This window comes from Triturus cristatus, chromosome 7, assembly GCF_964204655.1.
Source record: "Triturus cristatus chromosome 7, aTriCri1.1, whole genome shotgun sequence".
NCBI lineage: Eukaryota > Metazoa > Chordata > Amphibia > Caudata > Salamandridae > Triturus > Triturus cristatus.
Window position 1 is genome coordinate 666,223,147 of NC_140590.1, and position 19,474 is coordinate 666,242,620.

General features: G+C 42.5%; 1 protein-coding gene across 2 annotated transcripts in view; it reads right to left on the reverse strand.

Moving 5' to 3' along the window:
• The window catches only part of LOC146810319 (ATP-binding cassette sub-family A member 9-like), a 1,478,308-nt gene that overhangs the window by 991,494 nt on the left and 467,340 nt on the right, over positions 1–19,474 (reverse strand). For both annotated transcript variants that reach the window (XM_085617315.1, XM_085617314.1), the window contains exons 16-17: positions 16,579–16,669; positions 3,301–3,440 (exon numbers count right to left, since the gene is read on the reverse strand). In XM_085617315.1, coding sequence (XP_085473441.1) covers positions 3,301–3,440; positions 16,579–16,669 — 231 coding nt within the window. The remainder of the gene's footprint in view (positions 1–3,300; positions 3,441–16,578; positions 16,670–19,474) is intronic.

The following is a 19,474-nucleotide window of genomic DNA, read 5'->3' on the forward strand; positions in this document are numbered from 1 at the left end:
ATTTCATGGTATAACGACCGTTGTAGGTCCACCCATAAGGCCCTCTTGTCTGCAATTAAATCTAGGTCCTATGTATTGATTAAGCAGGCACGGATAAAGTACAAATCCACCCTAAAACAGGCAAAAAAAGAGTGGGATGAGGGACGCTGGAACGATCTGCTGGAAGCCTGCAAAGGCAGGAATATGTCCCTCTTTTGGGATTTAATAAGGCGGGGAGATGGACAAAGGCCTCTAGTCCCAAATAACAACGTGGAACCAGATCGTTGGGTTGCCCACTATGAGGCACAATATCAGCAGGGCATAGTACGAACTCTTAGTCCTGCTACCCCACACATAACTATAGAGGTCCCCTTAAGATTTAGTACCAAGGAGATCGAGGCGGTACTGAAAAACATACCAAGTGGTAAAGCCCCCGGTCCAGACTGCATTCCAGCAGACCTGTTTAGACAGGATAATGATCTCTGGGTCCCTTATATCACTAACCTAATGAATTCCTTGGCTGGGGGGAACACCCTTCCCCGAATCCTGGTCCGGCGCTGAAATAATCCCGGTCTTCAAAAAAGGAGACCGCGCTGCACCAGGTAACTACAGGCCAATTAGCCTTATTGACACACTTCAAAAAATCATCGCTCGCGTCATTTTAGGTAGAATACATAGTTGGATTAATGATAACAAGATTCTATCTATTCTTCAAGTTGGGTTCCGGGCACGCATGGGGACATTGGACCAGGTTTTTAAATTTGTTCTAATTTACTGGAAGGAGGTCCTGTTGGGCAAGGGTCTCATATTTGCAGCCTTTGTGGACTTAAAATCCGCATTCGATCTTGTCCCAAGACCAAAATTATGGGAAGTTTTATTAAGGTTAGGGATGCCCAGGGAATTAGTTGACTTTGTGGTCAAGCTCCACAGCTCTAATTATGCCCAGGTCCGGTGGGGGAAACCAGGTGAAGTAACTAAAAGATTTAAGGTCGAGAAGGGAGTCCGCCAGGGGTGTGTCCTGGCCCCTACATTGTTTTCGTTGTTTATTAATGGGGTAGTACACTATTTTGAGGAGCACCCCACCGATGCACCTAAGTTGGATGGACAAAGGGTACCTCTACTCATGTTCGCTGATGACACCCTGATATTATCCAAAACTCGTCAGGGATTACAACGGGCGCTATCTCGTTTTGAGGCCTTCTGCAGCGAACATGAGTTAGAGATTAATGTGGATAAAACAAAATTTATGGTCCTCCATGGGGCAGGTGATGTGTCGGCAAAAGTCTCTATGGGGGGAAGCCACTAGAGCAGGCCAAGGTCTTTACATACCTAGGCATTACCATTGGCGAAAAAATGAGCTGGGCACCCCAGATGAAGCTCTTGGCCTTGAAACACTTACAGCTGCCGGGAGCTCTACTAAGAGAACATAGGTTATCCCTCAGCAAACCCTTAGCCCCAGTAATCAAGCTGTACTCAACGAAAATAGCTCCTGCCGTTCTTTATGGTGCAGAAATCTGGGGCAATTGTAATCTGTCCGACCTTATACTGGCCCAGAATAAATTTTTTAGATCACTAGTCGGCCTCCCACAATCAACCCCCTGAATTCCCCTACTGTTTGATCTTGGCTGTAATCCCATTGAGGATGTTGTTCAGCTAAAAATGCTGTATTTCTGGAGAAGGTTGTGGTCTACCCAGGAATTAGTCCACTTTTCTAAGGCCCTTCTTGAAGTAAGGGGGTTGGATTATCACAATAAAATCTCATGGCTAAAAACCATTAAAAACCTCCTTATCGATATGGGCATGAGAGACCTCTGGTTTTCCCCGGAATCTACTGTTATTCCATCAAAAACAGATTTAAGAGTGGCCTTCTGGTGTTTGGCCAAATCTAGAAGGCATACTAAATTACTGGACTCTCCTTTGACCAGAGCCTTCTTGGACTTTAAAGAAGAACCTTCTCTTGAAATCTATTGGGACTTGATTACCAAACCAAGAGATCGTAGGCTGTTTCATCAGTTCAGGGTGGAAACGCTCCCTCTAAGGGATTTTACCAGAAAATGGAAAGTAGGTTTGGGAGACAGGTGTCCGTTCTGCCCTGAACATACCGAAAATATAAGCCACCTGCTCTACGTTTGTCCAGCTTATCAATTACCTGGAAACACCTGGCTTAAACCTTTATGTCGCTCATTGGGTACATCCTCTGCCCTGTTTGCTAAAAGGCTGTTAAAAATTGGTGACAAAGATTTAATTATCGTTGGAGTAGCTAAATTCCTCAGTTGGTCCTGGGCTATCAGGGAAAAGAGTGTAGGATCGTAGTTTATCATAGTTCCCTACCATTTTATTTATAAGCTGATTTTATGATTATTTTATATTTTAATGATCTGTGTTTATTAAATCGCAAATATGATGTTTTACCCTGATTGATGTATTTTAAACCGCTTTTTATAGCATGTCTTTTAAGATGAATAATCATAAATAAAGACTTTCTGAATGAAAATAATTGAAAAATGTCATAAGATGGGGTGCATAAGTTTGCTATAAAAAAACATGACCACTCACAAAAATACATTTAAAAAAAAGTGAACTGAAAGAGATTAGCCTGCCAGCCCTAGCACTGAATCAGACTATTTTCTTGGTGGATTAGCATATGTGAAAGTAATTTATGCTGTTAAATTACAGTTCAGCGAAGTAATGAGTGAATTGAGTTGTCCCACTTCTCCGTCCTTTAGGCCACGGTGTGCCATATGACATTTGAATGAGGCTGACCAGAAGTCCATCTATGTTTATATATCTACGTATTTTTATTAATTACTATTTTGGAAAATATAGGACGGCCGAGACATTTGTAGCTGTTTTTAGAGCCAACCTAAAAAATACAGCACTAGTAGTTGTAGTTTAAAATCTTTAGTTAGTGACTATTTACAAATCTTTGCATGTACTCTCATAGATTAAATCTATGGCCACTAGAAATAAAGTTCACACTTATTGGCAATAAAAAAAATCCAATAAGTATTGTTTATACCAAAGATGCTATCAAAAACTTTCCACTAGCTGCAATGAATACGTCAACCCTGACCAGTCATGTGATTTGAGATGACCACCTATAACTCATACCTTTACACCATCACTGTTGAAATCACAATATGAGAACAGTTCAAGCAAGCAAGACAAACAAGTAATTTACTTGAAGCAAAATTACATCTCAGAACATCTAAAACAGACAGGTATGTATGTCCTGGAGAGCTACAGATTTAGGGTCTACTAAATTATTCACTTTAAGATGAAAAGGAAACCTAAAAAATTAGCAGCTTTATGATCTCTTACCTGGAAACGAATCTATGTTGTCAAACGGTAAGGTGTAAACCATCTCCTGCTCATGCTGCCGGATTAACTTGGCACTGGGTATGTGATATTTCACCACTGAAGTGATTTCTTCAACATCGCAAGACTCAGTCACATGCATTCTGTGGGGAGAAATCATATGTGAAACAGTCCATGTTACAGATGGTCTCCTACCTCGAAAGATCTGAGGTGTTTGCCACAAATCATTGCAAAGATAGAGGCGCTTATCATCCTATTCGACATCGGGAATGATTAAAGTTTAAAAAGTGAGAGAATTTCAGAGGAATTTAATCAAATGAATTGTTTGGTCTGAGGGTATTGGACCATTCTAAAATTTGCATAATAGGATGTTCTAACTCACTTTGACTTCATTCCACACAGCATAACCATTAGGTGCAATAAACTGTGGGCCATGAATAGAGGATAGCGGAGAGGAAATCTATCCTGCGATGGCTTAACATAAAAACAGTTTTCTGACAACCGTTTTTGTTTTGACATGTTTATATACGCACGTTTTATCATTAAGTTATGTGGTGGTAGCAGGAGATGTCTTAAAAGAAATTCTAGTCGAGGTGAAGGATCTATTAATATCAGATATGAGTTTTTAGCTTTGGACTTTATGAACTTTTTTAAGGTTAGTAGTGTAAACAAGATACTTATGGTTACCTGTATTAATATCTGTGCCTAGACTATACAGAGCATTAAAAAGAAAAACATTCCAATTAGCAAAAAAGAGCACATGTAGTCTTGCAAAAGAAGCACTCTTGCTGAATGAGACTTTCAAATAATATTTTCTATTTCTAAATAAGTTATTGTTTAGAATCAAAATGAAAGGGTGTTTTCATTCTTTCTCACCAGTAAATGAGATCACAAATACTAAATGTTGTCAAAGATGAGGAGGAGAGATTATTTTATTGTGTGGGGAAAATAAGGCATTTTAAGTTATATTTTGGATGATGTAAAACAAATGATCTCGCAAGGGCTTTAGAATCATTACAACTATTTAATACTATTTTAAGTGGTATATGCTATAGATCACTGACACAATATCATGGAAAAAATATTGTTTTTAAAATATTGTGTCAAAAATGTTCTTTACCACACTATCGTACTCCTATAATTATAAAGGTAAGTACCAAAATATCGGAAAAAAATAATGGTGACATTAATATCGCCCAAAAACGTGTAAAATATCGATTATTTACTATAAAAAGAGTGCAAGTAGTAAATGTTAATATTTTAATATATTAATGTAATGTGAATTTATTAAATTCCAGTAATATTTAATACTATATATAAATATATGCTTATATAAACACACAAATACATATATGTGTTTATATAAATAAATGTGTGTGTATATATATATTCACTTAAAAAACCATAGGTTTCACACATGTTATAGTTAGCTGTACATTTCACTCGTAAAAAACCAATGAAATTCCACGTTATAGTTAGATCAGGTAACTATAACTTGCGCGCCCACAATAAACTGCTCATGATGTCACATATTACATCACTCATGACATGGTCAGTGACATCACTCATGACATCAATGATGACATCTGAAATTACACATTGTGGATTGCGGTCGCGCAAGTTATAGTTACCTGATCTAACTATAACGTGGAATTTCATTGGTTTTTTACGAGTGAAATGTACAGCTAACTATAACATGTGTGAAACCTATGGTTTTTTAAGTGAATTTGCAAGGTTTTGTAAATGATAATTCCTAACTATAACGTGTGTGAAACCTATGGTTTTTTCAGTGAATTTGTTCGGTTTTTTAAATGCTAAGTTATGTATTTATTTATTTATTTTTTTCTGGTTTTTCACTGTGCGCACACCCTGCGCGCACGGTGCGCGCACGTTGCACAGTCCATGCAGTGCGCGCCTCGCTTTTTTTTACACAGTAACATTTGTTTTTTTCTCCCTTGTGGGTCCTTTAATTTATTTAATAAATGTGATTGTTACTTCTTTATTTATTTTTTTATTTTTTTTTGCCGTGCGTGTACGGTAAGCTTACCGTACGCGCACTCCGCGATTTTTTTTTAAAATTATTAAATGTATTTTTCGTACTTTTGGGTCCTTCTTGGACCCCCTGACAAACACTAGGGGGTCTGCAACTCTCTTCGTTGCCCCCTTTTCACGTTCCCCACCTTTGTTTCTCAGTACGAGAGACAGAAAATGGCGGCCGACACTTCCTGATTTCGACCGATTCGAATGTTTACAGTCATGTAACCACCAATCAGAATTGAGCTCGCGCACGGCACCGTACGTGTACGGTAAGCTTATGGTAAGCGCACGGAGCGCGCTTACAGATATATATATTGATTTAAATGCTATTTTCTCAGGACCTACTGAACAGATTTACACCAGACCTAAAAAAAGGCACATCCTTGACCTGAGGACTACCTCTCTGCCAAATTTCAAGTAATTCTGTTCAGCCGTTCGGGCTGTAGCTCGGACTAAAGGTCCTATGGGAAACTGCATGGGGAAAACACGTTTTGGGACCCCCCTTTTTTCTCAGCCCCCGCTTGACGAATCCCCCCAAGACGTTCAGGGTAGGAGCAGAGCGTAGCGCCCCATTAGTTTTGAAAATTTCGCGAGGATTCGTCGACCGGCGCCAAAGTTATTCCAAATAGTATGTTGCGGATTTCCTATGGAAACACGGTCCTAACTATAACTATCTACTGGCGACCGCCAGTAGATAATATATATATATATATATATATATATATATATATATGCGAAAAACAACACCGCCCCACTCCGTTGCTCTCAGCAGTGCGGGTGCGCCACTTGCGCGGGCGATAGCGCAATCTATTACTGCCAAACACCACGTTTCTAGAAAGAACGTGCGGCGCACTCGTGCTCAATTCAAAGAAATTGCTTTTATTCGTTCTTCTCCGTGAAGACTAACAAACACACGCGTTCCGGGACCCTGCCCTTCGTCAGTGTTAGTTTGTCAAGTTCAAAGTTTACATTTAAATAACAAAAACAATCATTGGTCGATTGGGCTAGCAAGTACCATCGATATAGGACTTTCCAGCTGGTCAACCACATTTCATTGTAACCATGGCGGCCATACTTGAATGACCAAGACAACATGTAATTCATGTATTATTGCTCGTGACACGTCATTAGATCCCAATTTACCACAAAGTGTGAATTATGTCATGCTAATAATAAGCTAAACAAAAAATTCAACATAGGCCATTCATTTTTCAAGATTTCAAGAAAGGTTATCCGGTGACCAGACAATAATACGACCGCTAAATCAACGACCGAGAGCATCTTGCTGGATCGTACAATTGCGCCCTCCAATGGGCGTAGCCACAGCTCAAATGCTCGCGGGAAAAATTAAATTAATCAACCAGCGGTCCTGTCAATAATGATGTTACAGACTCAATTCTGATTTTTGAAAAAGAAAAGGACGAAAAAGTGAAAGGGGCATACACTCACACTTATATACAATATGTACAAAAAATGTAACGATCATTTTCAGAACGCAAAATTAAGCCCTCAAATGGGCATATTCCCTGAACACAATTGATAAAGAAACAGGTTGCAGAAGGAAAACACTCAATTTACAAAAATTTCTCAATGATACAATGGTGTAATGCAGAGGTTTGGGAAAAATGGAAATTGCGCAAGGGCAAGCTCAGCCAATGAAGGACCATAATTCTTCCTCCATATTGAGGCCCCCAGGGGTGCGAGTTTGTAATTCAATAATAAAACGCGCCTCTAACTGGCGTAGCTCTCTTACTCTGTCTCCTCCTCTTTCAGTCATGGGGACCTGGTCCAAGCAAAAGTAGCTAAGTTTGTCACTACGGGATTCATGGTTGTCTGCAAAGTGCCTGGCAACAGGGTAAGTTGTGTCACGGTTCGTGATTGCCCGTGTGTGCTCCAAAACACGTTTCTTAGCAGGGTGGATAGTACTCCCGATGTATTGGAGACCACACGGGCAAACCAGGCAATAAACAACAAAACTGGTATTACAGTTCAAAAATTTGTTGATGCTACGTGTTCCTATTCTGCCTGGAACACTGTATTCCTTCACTTTTTTGCTGTTTTTGCAGGCTTTGCAAGAAGCACATGGGTAGAAGCCTACCGGAGTGTTCTTGGGGATCTTGTCGGAAAAATGGCTATGTACCAACAAGTCTTTCAATGACTTGCTTTTACGATAGGTCACCCCCGGCTTACATAGTGTATCCTGACCAATGATATTGTCAGTCTGTAGTATGCTCCAATTCTTTTCTACTAGCTTTCTTATCACTCCAGCCTTGGTTGAGTAACCCAAAATGAGACGGGGACCGCCCGGATCGTCTTTTACTTTGTTCAATTCGGGTTGTTCCATGCCAAGGAGGGAGTGTCTCTCAATAGACTGTACCTTAAGGGCTGTTTCGCTCAGGAGGGTGTCGGTGTAACCTCTTTGTCTGAACCTTCTGAGCGATTCGCTTGCTGCCTGAGTGTAATCTATGGGGAGTGTGCAATTCCTTTTAAGACGCAACAACTCCCCATAAGGAATGCTGTTGATGAGAGACCGTGGATGTTGACTAGTAAAGTGTAAAACTGAATTCCCTGCGGTGGGTTTGCGATAGAGTTTCGTGCAAATCAGCCCATCTGCTACGTAAACCGAGAGGTCTAGGAAGGGTACCTCAGTCTTGCTCATCAAGCTAGTGAAATGCAGATTCAAAGAATTAGTATTCAGGATGTTGATATATTCTGTAGCTTCATCAGGAGTACCCTTCCACACGATGAATAAATCATCAATGTAGCGTGCCCATAGGGCAAGTTTGTCAACCCATACCTCGTTACCCTCCGCCCAGGCCACGTGCTTCTCCCACCAGCCCACGAACAAGTTCGCGTAACTGGGGGCGAAGCACGTGCCCATCACGGTACCTTGGGTCTGCAGATACAGCTGCCCACCAAACAAAAAAATGTTGTTGTGCAGACAGAATTCAGCAAATTCAAAAAGCATGGTGTTATGCATTTGGTATTTCAGGGGTCTTGCTTTAAGAAAATATTGGAGTGCCCCTAAGCCGTCAGTGTGTGCTATGCAAGTGTATAGACTGGTTATGTCCATAGTGATCAGCACAAAGTCCGGTTCCCACTGTATTTCCTGGATACGTTTGATGAAATCTGTTGTGTCTTGGATGTACGAGCTTAAGTCCCTGACCAGAGGGAACAGGAAATGATCAACGTAGATGGAGACTTTTTCTAGCAAACTTTCCTTGCTGGAAACAATGGGACGTCCTGGAGGTCTCAGGATGTCCTTGTGGATTTTAGGTAGATGGTAAAATGTGGGTAATACCGGACTGTCCACTTTAAGAAACTGAAATTCATCTTCCTCCAGGATGCCACTGTTCCTCCATTTATCCAGCAAATTGTAGAGTGCTAACACACTGGTGTTGTATCTGTCTCTTTGGATTTTTGAATAACTCGAAGAATCACCTAGAAGGCGTAGGGCTTCACCTCGATAAAAATCCTTGGACATAACGACAACGTTGCCGCCCTTGTCGGATTGCTTAATAACAATACCAGTGTCTTCTTTAAGGGTCCTGACTGCTATCCATTGGGCTTTCGACAGATTAAATAGACGTTTATTCGCATGCTCTTGTGGTTTGTCTTGCAAGCGTAGCCTATTCAAATCCTTGATCATAGAGTCGTGGAAGCAGTCAATTGCATCAAAGGGCATTTTGGGGATATATATATATTCACTTAAAAAACCATAGGTTTCAGGGGCGTTATAGTTAGTTGGACATTTCACTCGTACGAAACCCGTGAAATTCCCCCGTTATTCTTAGTTCAGCTAACTATAACTCGCTCCCCCGCAATGCACTGCTGATGACGTCACATATTACATCACTCATGACATGGTCAGTGACATCACTGATGACATCACTGATGACATCTCAAATGACATCACTGATGACATCACTGATGACATCATCCAGTGACTGTGTGTCTGTAAAGTTTAAATATGTTTAATATATATAGGGACAGGCGTATTGAAGGATGAGTGGGTGTATAAGTGTTTGAATGGATGATTTAGTAGGTTCATGAGTGACTCTATAAGTGAGTGATTAAACATATCTTACTGAATGCATGGGTAGTGACTAAACTGTGAATGTCTGTATCCGTCTGTCTGATGGTGTGTAAGTGGCTGCATCGGTTTGTGAATAACTACATGAGTGTATATATGAGTTATTGATTTGTTGTCTGAGTATGTGTATAGGTGCCTTAGTGTTTGTGTGGGTGGGGTGTGTGTGACTCTGTGCATAGATGTGTAAGTGGGTGATTCACTTGGTGCATGGTTTCAAGACTGCATCTATGATGGACTGTATGGGTGGGTGAGTGTGTGTATGGGTGTGTTAGTGAGTGAATGTATATCTCAGTGGTACATGTGTGAGTAACTACATATGTGAAAGGTAGTATATATGAGTGTTAGAGTATTTAAATGGCTATAAGTGAGAGTGTGTGATTGTGAGAGTGGCTGTATGGATGAGTGTGTGCTTGTATCAGTGATTGTATAAGAGCGTTAGAATGTGCTAGTATTTGTATGAGTAAGTGAGCTGGTGTGTGTATAATTGTATAGGTGAGTAAATGGGAGTGTGATTAATTATTTGCATGAGTGACTAGGTGTGTGAGTACCTCTATCGATGAGTGGCGGTGTATGAGTGTCTATATAGATGTATGAGTGCAAATGATAGTCCTGTACTGAGTGACCGTAAGTATGAGTGACTGTACGGGTGAGTGAGTGGATGTGTGTGTGTGTGTGTGTGTGTAGACCTAAGAATCAGTGAGCGGGTATGTAGTTATTGATGTTGGAGTGTCTCTGGTTTTGAGAATTGCAGTCTGTAATTTAGAGTGGGTGTATCAAAAGTTTTATTAGGGTGTGATAAGATGCATTAAATCATCACATGGATGATGTCATCAGTGATGTCACTGACCATGTCTTGAGTGATGCAATATGTGACATCATCAGCAGTGCATTGCGGGGGTGAGAGTTATAGTTAACTGAACTAACTATTACAGGGGAATTTCACGGGTTTTGTACGAGTGAAATGTCCAACTAACTATAACGCCCCTGAAACCTATGGTTTTTTCAGTGAATTTCTAAGGTTTTTTAAATGCTAATTTCTAACTATAACGTGCCAGAAACCTATGGTTTTTTCAGTGAATTTCTAAGGTTTTTTAAATGCTGGTTTCTAACAATGCCTACAGAATAATGACATGTGAAGAAAGAAGAAAAACGCACAGAAATAAGTAAAAGAAATGTAGAAGAAACAACAGAAGTCCACAAAGACGAAGAAAAATGCAGGAAGAAGCAAGACATGTGCAGAAAGAACCAACAGAGGAGCACAAAGAGGCCTTGTTGCAAAATCAACCTGTGCCCACAACTTTTTCAGACGGGTACTGGTGGTAACTGACTCTGACTGACCAGGCCTAGAGCCAGGGCTATGCTATAAGACACTCTGAATACAGTGAAAACACCTACATACACTAGGGAACACTATGCGTTGGGGTACCCCTGTGATTAGCATGACCTCCTCTGTAAGTCCCTAGTACATAATAGGGCAGGGGGATTAAAACTACCTCTTAAAACGTGCCATGGGGCGCGTTTGCACAGTGGTGAAGCGAGAGGGGCCTGGGGTGACGTGTGCAAACATGCCCTGTGGCCATTTTAAGTTGGGAGATTAAGTCCCCTTGAATCCTGAGGGTTCCTGTGGTCCAACTAACCCACTAAGTACCTCCAGTAAGTGCCACAGAGATACGTTGCACAGAGGTGTAAAAAGGGGCATGGCCTGGAACACCTTTCTGCAACGCAGGCCTGTGACGCTTACTGGAGGTACCTGGTGGCCTAGTTGGCCCCAGGGGCCCTCAGGATTGAATGGGACTTAATTCCCCAACTTAAAGCGCGCCACAAGACGTGTATGCACACGTCACATCTGGCCACGCCCCCTCCCTTTACCACTGTGCAAAGGCGCCCTGTGGCATGTTTTAAGTTGGGGGATTAAGTCACCTTGAATCCTGAGAGTCCCTGGGTCCAACTAGCCCACCACGTACCTTCAGTAAGCACCACAAAGCTGCGTTACAGACAGGTGGTGTAAGGCCATGCCCCATTTTACACCTCTCTGCAATGCAACACTGTGGCACTTACTGGACGTACCTGGTGGGTTAGTTGGCCCCCAGGGACCCTCAGGATTCAAGGGAACTTAATTCCCCAACTTAAAGCGCCACAGGGTGTGTTTGCACACATCACATCTGGCCCCGCCCCCTCCCTTTACCACTGTGCAAAGGCTCCCTGTGGCACGTTTTAAGTTGGGGGATTAAGTCCTCTTGAATCCTGAGAGTCCCTGGGTCAAACTAGCCCACCATGTACCTTCAGTAAGCACCACAAAGCTGCGTTGCAGAGAGGTGGTGTAAGCCCATGCCCCATTTTACAACTCTCTGCAATGTAACTCTGTGGCACTTACTGGATGTACCTGGTGGGTTAGTTGGCCCCCTGGGACCCTCAGGAATCAAGGGGACTTAATTCCCCAACCTAAAATGCTCCACAGGACACGTTTGTACACTTGTGACATCAGGCCACGCCCCCTGCCTGCACCACTGCACAAACGCACTAGCTGGTGCGTTGTAAATTGGGGGATTAAGTCCCCTTGAGTCCTGAGGGGCCCTGGGGGCCAACTAGCCCACCACTTAGTAAGCACCACAGAGCTACGTTGCAAAGTGGTGTAAAAAGGGGCATGGCCTGGGCCACCTCTCTGCAAAGCAGCGCAGTGGCGCTTACTGGAGGCAAGTGATGAGCTAGTTGGCCCCCAGGGACCCTCAGGATTGAAGAGGAATTAATTCCCCAACTTAAAACGCGCCACAGGGTGTGTTTGGACACATGTGCGCCAGGGAACTGCGTTGCAGAGAGGTGTTCAGAGGCCACGCCCCTTTTTACACCTCTCTGCAACGCAGCTCTGTGGCGCTTACTGGAGGTATCTGGTGGGCTAGTTTTTTATTTATTTATTTTTTAAAGAAGGGGACTATGTGCCCCCCTTCCTTTTCTATTTTATGGGCCCTGGGGACCCCATCCTCCAGGGCATGACCCCCATTTAAAAAAAATATATAAATATTACGGGAAGGGGACCGCATGTGCCCCCCTCCTGTGGCCAATTCCGGCCCCGGGGACCCCATCCCCCGTGGCATAGCCAAATATATATTTTTTTATTATGGATGGGGGCTGCGTGGCCCCACTCCTAAGGCCTCTATTGGCCACGGGGACCCCATATCCCGGGGCGGCCTTTATTTATTTATTTTCTTTGGGAGAGGGGCTGCATGGCCCCCCTCCCAGGCCACTTCTGGCCCCAAGGACCTCATCCCCCTGGGGCCTGGCCATTGCTTTTTTTGTTTTATGTTTTCGGAGGGGGGCCGCGTGGCCCCCCTTATCAGGCCAAATATGGCCCCAGGGACCCCATCTCCTGGGGCCTGGCCTCTGCTTTTTTTTTTTTAAATGCACAGGGGAGGGGGGCCACTCCTAGCTCCGCTTCCGCCCTGTCATTGAAAACTGCAGTGTCCCGGGGGTGGGCACCCTGGAACACTGCAGGAGCCGGCCCTGGGGGGTGGCGGTCCCCAGGGCCATCGCTAGCTCCAGGAGGGGGCCGCACGGCCCCCCTCCCACTTAATGCAAAGCCCCGGGGCTTGGGGGTCCGTAACGGACCCCATAATTTGAATAATTAGTGCCCCGGGGAGGTGGCGGTCCCCGGGGCATGTGGGGGGGCTCGAGCCCCCCCACACAGGTTTATTTTATTATTAAAAAAATGCCTCGGGGTGGCGGTCCCCAGAGCTGCAGGGGGCCGTGTGCCCCCGCAAACAATTAATGAAAGCCCCAGGGGGTGGTGGTCCCCGGTGCTTGGGGGGCCTTTGAGGCCCCCCCACACATTTAAAAATTTGCCCCGAGGAGGTGGTAGTCCCTGGGGCAGTGTGGAGGGGATTGGGCCCCCCCACACATTTTTTTACTTCCCCCGGGACCTGGCCCACCCGGGGGATTAATTATTATTTTCGGCCGAAATTCGGGCGAATCTCACCGATATATATATATATATAGTTTTTTAATGCTATTTTGGCCCCGTGGGTCCTTGTGGAACCCCTGAGCAGGCCTGGGGGTCAGGGTGTTTCTACCCTGTCCATTTTTCTTGTTTTTCGTGTTTCTTTTTCTGTTTTCTTGTACCTCGGTTCTACCGAGACACAAGATGGCTGCCAACACTTCCTGGTTTGGAGTGTTGACAGCCAATTACAATGTAACTCATGAAGGGGAGGGTGCGCGGATCCACCGCGGCCATAGATATCACTATCTTTATTTCTTAATTTCTCAAAAACTAATGAACGGATTTACACCATTTTTAAAAAGAACGCTTCCTGAGCCAAGCAGTACCTTTTTGCCAAATTTGGTGTAATTCCGTTCAGCAGTTTTTGCTATAACTGTGTCTAAACTTTCCTATGGGAAATTGATTTTTTGACCTTTATTTTTTGATTTTCTCAGGAACTACTGAACGGATTTACACCATTTAAAAAAAGGTCTCTTTCTGAGCCAAGGGCTACCTTTTTGCAAAGTTTGGTGTAATTCAGTTCAGCAGTTCGGGCTGTAGCCTGTTCCAAAATTTCCTATGGGAAATAAAATGGAGAAAACACGTTTTGGGACCCCCTTTTTTCTCGGCTCCTGCTTGACGAATCTTTCAGGATAGGAGCTGACCAGAGCCCCCCACCAGTTTCGAAATTTTCGCGAAGATTCGTCATCCGGCGCCAAAGTTATTGGGAAAAGAATGTTACGAATTTCCTATTGATAATATGTCCTAACTATAACTACCTACTGGCGACCGCCAGTAAGTAATATATATATATATATAGTCATACAAATATTTTTGTTTGTATAAAATCACTCCCCACAGCTGCGGAAGAAGCAAACTCCAAAGAGTACAATGTCTTACAATTAAAATTTGAAAAAAGTTTATTTTCAATTGCCCATCCACAATGAAAACTACATTACGGTCCTAATGTATTGCCGTTGACTCCTTGGTGAGCAGTTTGAGGCACGGGACATGTAGACCTCCAGAAAGAATCCAGGATTCACTGGTGTCCTCTTGGATTATATGCTTGTTTTTATACTTGGCATGGGTTCCTAGTAGTTCCCATTAAAGGTCTTTCTTTTTCTGAACACATAGCCAGTTTTATTCACTCATATCTCCAATCTACCACTCCTTCATCCCTTGCTCCTACTTAGAGCAGGGCATTATTCGGCTTCCCTAGTAATAAAAAGAACTCCCACAAAGAGCTCCCTTGCAGGGGCTGGCCAGGCATTGCAGGGGCCGGCCAGGCATTGCAGCGCCTGCACAGTGAGGAGCACAGCTCTATGATGAAGCATGCCACTTCAGTGGGTGAGGGCTTGTGTATGCGATAAAGGATGCTTCTCCCTAGTGACCTGTCTATACTCAATAACGAAGATTGAGAAAGTATAATCTCCTTTTTTACTGAGCAAGAAAATTCACCTTCAGGTATTTAATTTTTTTCTGACATACGTTTGTTGTCGGAACAGCATACATTTTTGTTCTTGTTTTACCTTTATCTATTATAATAACCCAGAATGAACTGAAGCAGACCTCCCTATAAGCTCCTCTCACGTTCTTTCCATATCGTTCTGATTTACCAATTATTTTGTAAATTAGAGGAACTTTCGACCAAAACTAGGGACTCCTGCACCAGAGGCGTAGGAAGGGGGTGTGGTGGGTGCGGGCCGCCCCAGGTGTCATCACTGAGGAGGGTGACAAAATGGTAAAAATATGTTTTAAATACATATTTTTGCCATTTTTCCACACCCCTCAGTGATGACACACGTCACCTCCGGCTTGACAAAATCGCAAAAATATGTGTTTTACGCCACTGTCCTGCACTATATGTGTTAATGAATGCTAATTATGTGTTCTTTTTTTATTTAACTCGTAAACACTATTTAACATAATTGAACATAGTTGAACCAATATGCCGGAAAATATTTTTTAAAGATTCATATTTCAAATACAGAGATAGTGCCTTTATGGGAAAGAAACATTGTAAACCATATAAGTGGTCTTTGATGTAAGAAAAACTTGAGGTCGTAAATACTTATACAAATCTCGGTAGAGTTGTTTCCAGTGCTCTAAGTATTAAGCATCATTTAGCCAATTACGGAGCAAGGCTCCAGCTCATGCAGGTGATTTAGAACACTCGTATGGGCCTTTGGGGAGAAGGCATTATCTATTGAAAGTTCGCAAAACAAAAATAACTCCTAATTTCATTTATGGACTATTATACATCTCAATAACAAACAGGTCCTTTCCAAATACCTATGTGGGAAAGATTATTTTAACATTCTATAGGCAAGGTGGGCAGGAGCTCCAGGGCAATGATTATGTGATACCCACAAGATTGTAAGTTTGTGGGTATTTACATAATGTTCTCGACACATCCTAACGCTGGAAATGGTTGGAGAAGGATTATTTTGCTTAGTGAAAAATATTTTCAGTGTAAAGAAAAAAAAAAAAGAGCGACAATACTATTGTGGTGAAACATCCTGCTCATAGATATAACTAGAAATTCTACTGAACACCTACTGCTGTCACAGATTTGCAGGAAAACATTTGTGAATTTTTGAAGTTTGGAAATTTCCACCATGCAATGTACTAAACCAAATCTGCAGGAGCAGATTTACAAATTACTTTGTGAATCAGGCCCCAGGTATTATCCCACATATTAGCTGTGTCCTTCCGCCACTAAGCATTCTGTTCATGCAGTATGCAGCTGATACCTCCTATTGCTCTTGCACTCTTTTGTGGTTCCTACACCCTGTCCGTGTCTCCCACGACTTTTCTTACGCGCTCCTGACAGCTGATGCTCAAACGTTTGCATGTAGGTGCCGTATGACCATACATATTGCTTGCTGCTCCATTTATAGAATGGAAGCCCAGAGTGCCTTGACCAGACCTTCCGCTCATATAACAAAGCAATAAACAACAACTGTACAAACCTTTTCATTTAAGAAATGCACGAAACCAGGAAAATGTAAACGACAATTGCTCCACCAGCTAAAATCATCAAATTGCAATCATTTTTTTTCTGCGGTGCTGGCGCGGCAATGTGACGACATGAACCCATTAGATGCATTTGCCACATTGAATATAATTCGGCACTTTCGATAATATTGGGGCAATACTTATGATTGTCAAAATGTGTTACCGTAAGTGGTACCCAATGCCCCATTTCCTCTTCAAGAACATAGATGTGCCGACACACTTCAATCTCCCTTCTGAGAGAACAGCTTTCCGATCTGAAAAGAAAAGCAACAGAGGCTTGAGTGCGCACACGGTACACGATTTAGCGTTGAGAGCTGCAGAAGGCCTCCGTGGAGACCACACACAAAAAACAGAAACACACAAAAACTTCATAACGAAGTATATTAGTGGCAGAGATGAATTTCCTTTCACCATAATGTTTATTAAAATGTCTTCATAATCACAAGTGTTTGAAATATCTTTACGTTTTTCAAGGGGCTGACCCTCAACACAATTAATAATAAAATAGATACTGCATTAGCTCTCAGAGTACCTGTAAGAAAAATATCTAAGACTCAAAATAGGTACTTTCCAAGTAGCTAAAATGTACAAGTATGCCTTTTTTTTTTTTTTTAAATAAAAAAAACAAAACCCAGAGTAAAAATCTACCCCTTCCTTAAATCACCATTCTTCAATATATGCATCGGCTAATTGCCCAGGAATTACCGAGTGGGAGTCTAGAGGCACAAAGCAGATACCGCAGTCTGTTCCACTCTGCGCTGCGGCCCCAGCATCCCCGAAGAGTTTTCACCAGGCGCAGACCAGGACAGTAAGCAGTATCAGAGTAAATGTGCTGTTCCTCAATGCAGGCACAAACCTATCACTGGGAACAGAGAACCAATTGAAGTCGCCATTCTACTTTTCACTAGAGGTGGCGACCCGGCCTCCTTCTCAAAAGGGGGCAGACATAGCCCTGCAACCAGGTGCAGTGCATGATTGCTTGTACACTCCTTGTACACTCGTGCCTCTTTCCCACGGGGTGCTCTCTGGGGAAGCATTCACTGAGCCCTTCCCCTATACGAACAGCAACTTTTCCTTTGTGACAGTGTCTGTAATAGGGCAATGTGAAATGTTCTAATGCGCCACTGGATTAACCTCATTAATCTTTCTCTACACGAGGAAATGTTTCCTGATTGCTTATATTCCAGTATCTCCACTATTAAAAATAAACACCAAAAAATAAAAAAACAACTGGCCATCCGGATGACCTGAACAACCATCAAATTATCTCAGGACTGCCTTTTCTAGCCAACATCCTTGAAGAGGTGTCAACATACAACTAAACCAATTCATAAATGAAAACAGTCGCCTTGATGAGTTCCACTCTGGGTTCAGAAATGGCAAGAGTACAGAGACAGCCATCCTGCAAATAACTCATGATTCACTCCCAGTCATGGACAACAGAGACTCGTGCCTTCTTATTCTTCCTAGTCTATTATTGGCCATCGATACAGTCACCCCTGAAATCCCCATTCATACTGTAAAAGATCACATGAGTTTCAGATGACAGTACTTAACTGATTCACATTTTACCTAGAGTGAACTATGCTCTGTCACACCCTGCAGCGGTCTCTCACGGGTCTCTCAAAGGTCCCTCAACGATCTGGGCCAGCTCCCAAATTGTTCAACCTGTACCTTGAACCACCGATTACAGTCATAAAAGACCCTGGCATATCATAACACCAACACATCGTTAATCCCCAGCTATACTTGAAAGTTTCTGTTGACATATTAAACCTGGTCACAAATGTGGACAAAACTCAGTCATGGATGATGACACACAATTCTAAGATTAATTTACATAAAACATAGTTTCTTTTCAGATTGCATCATCAGCCTCTTGGTCATATCAAGAGCGGCAATTTTCCAATAAGATCCTTTGCTGCTGTCCTTCAATCACTGAGAATGGCAAATATTTTAGCTTCACTCTACATAGTAGACTGACATTCATTGACCACATCAATGTGGCTGCTAAAATGCAAACTTCCACCAAAAATGCAAACGTATTTATGAAATCAAACCCTACCTTCCTAAGCAGAAAATCAAATTAGTCATCTAAGTGATGGACCTTCTTAGACATGACTACGGGAACGCTATTCTTCCCGGCATGTGCAATAGTCCTCTAGCCCCCATCAAAACCTCATTGAATTCTGCTGTTTGTTTGGTCATTGGGTACTGACTTTTGACCACATCACCCCTGTCCTGTAGTCTTTAGGCTGGCTTACTATTGAAGAGATCCATGTACAAAGTCGCCTTGATTATTCACACTCATTGTACTTGGTCAACAAACTAATGTTTTGTCGTGGCTCTTGCCAATTTTGGAGCACTGATTCACTTCTGATCAAAGACTGAACATTCAGGAACCAGTCCTTCTCAGGTTGCATGCCCAAATGTTGGAACTCACTTTCCCCTAACATGCAGATTATATCCTTACATGCCATTTCAAACAACAACTGAAAGACTATCTCCGCAGTAAAATCTTTCCGAACATCAATCCACCTATCACTCCACCTCGTTCTGAGGAAAGCTCAGATGTATAAATCATGCTGGACTTTGTGACTTTTACATGTTCTTGAATGTCTAATTAGTCCCCTGACCTATACTACTTGTTTCCCTGTTTGATATCTACTGTTACTTGAGATACCACCTTGATTTGGCCACTTACCTTCCCAGATCCCATCCTAGAATAACTTGTCACAGTGCTTATGTTCCCTCATTTCTCTAGTAACACATTTATAACTTGTAATATGCCAAGCTTTTTAGCTTTTCAGTGTATTTCCTAATTTCTCCTTTTGCTCTTTCATCTCCTACTTTTTCTTCTGTTTAATTGGTTTTTATACACTCTTCGCAGAAATTTGTAGAGAGCCCCGATTCACTAGGTTCTCTTACATACTGTATAAACATATGAATAAATAAATGGCATGGACGCAAAGAATTTCCTCACATGTTGTTCCCCAATCTCATATAAAGGTGGGTTACTAGTGGTAGATTCTTTCCACCACTGGTTGGGCAGGTCACAG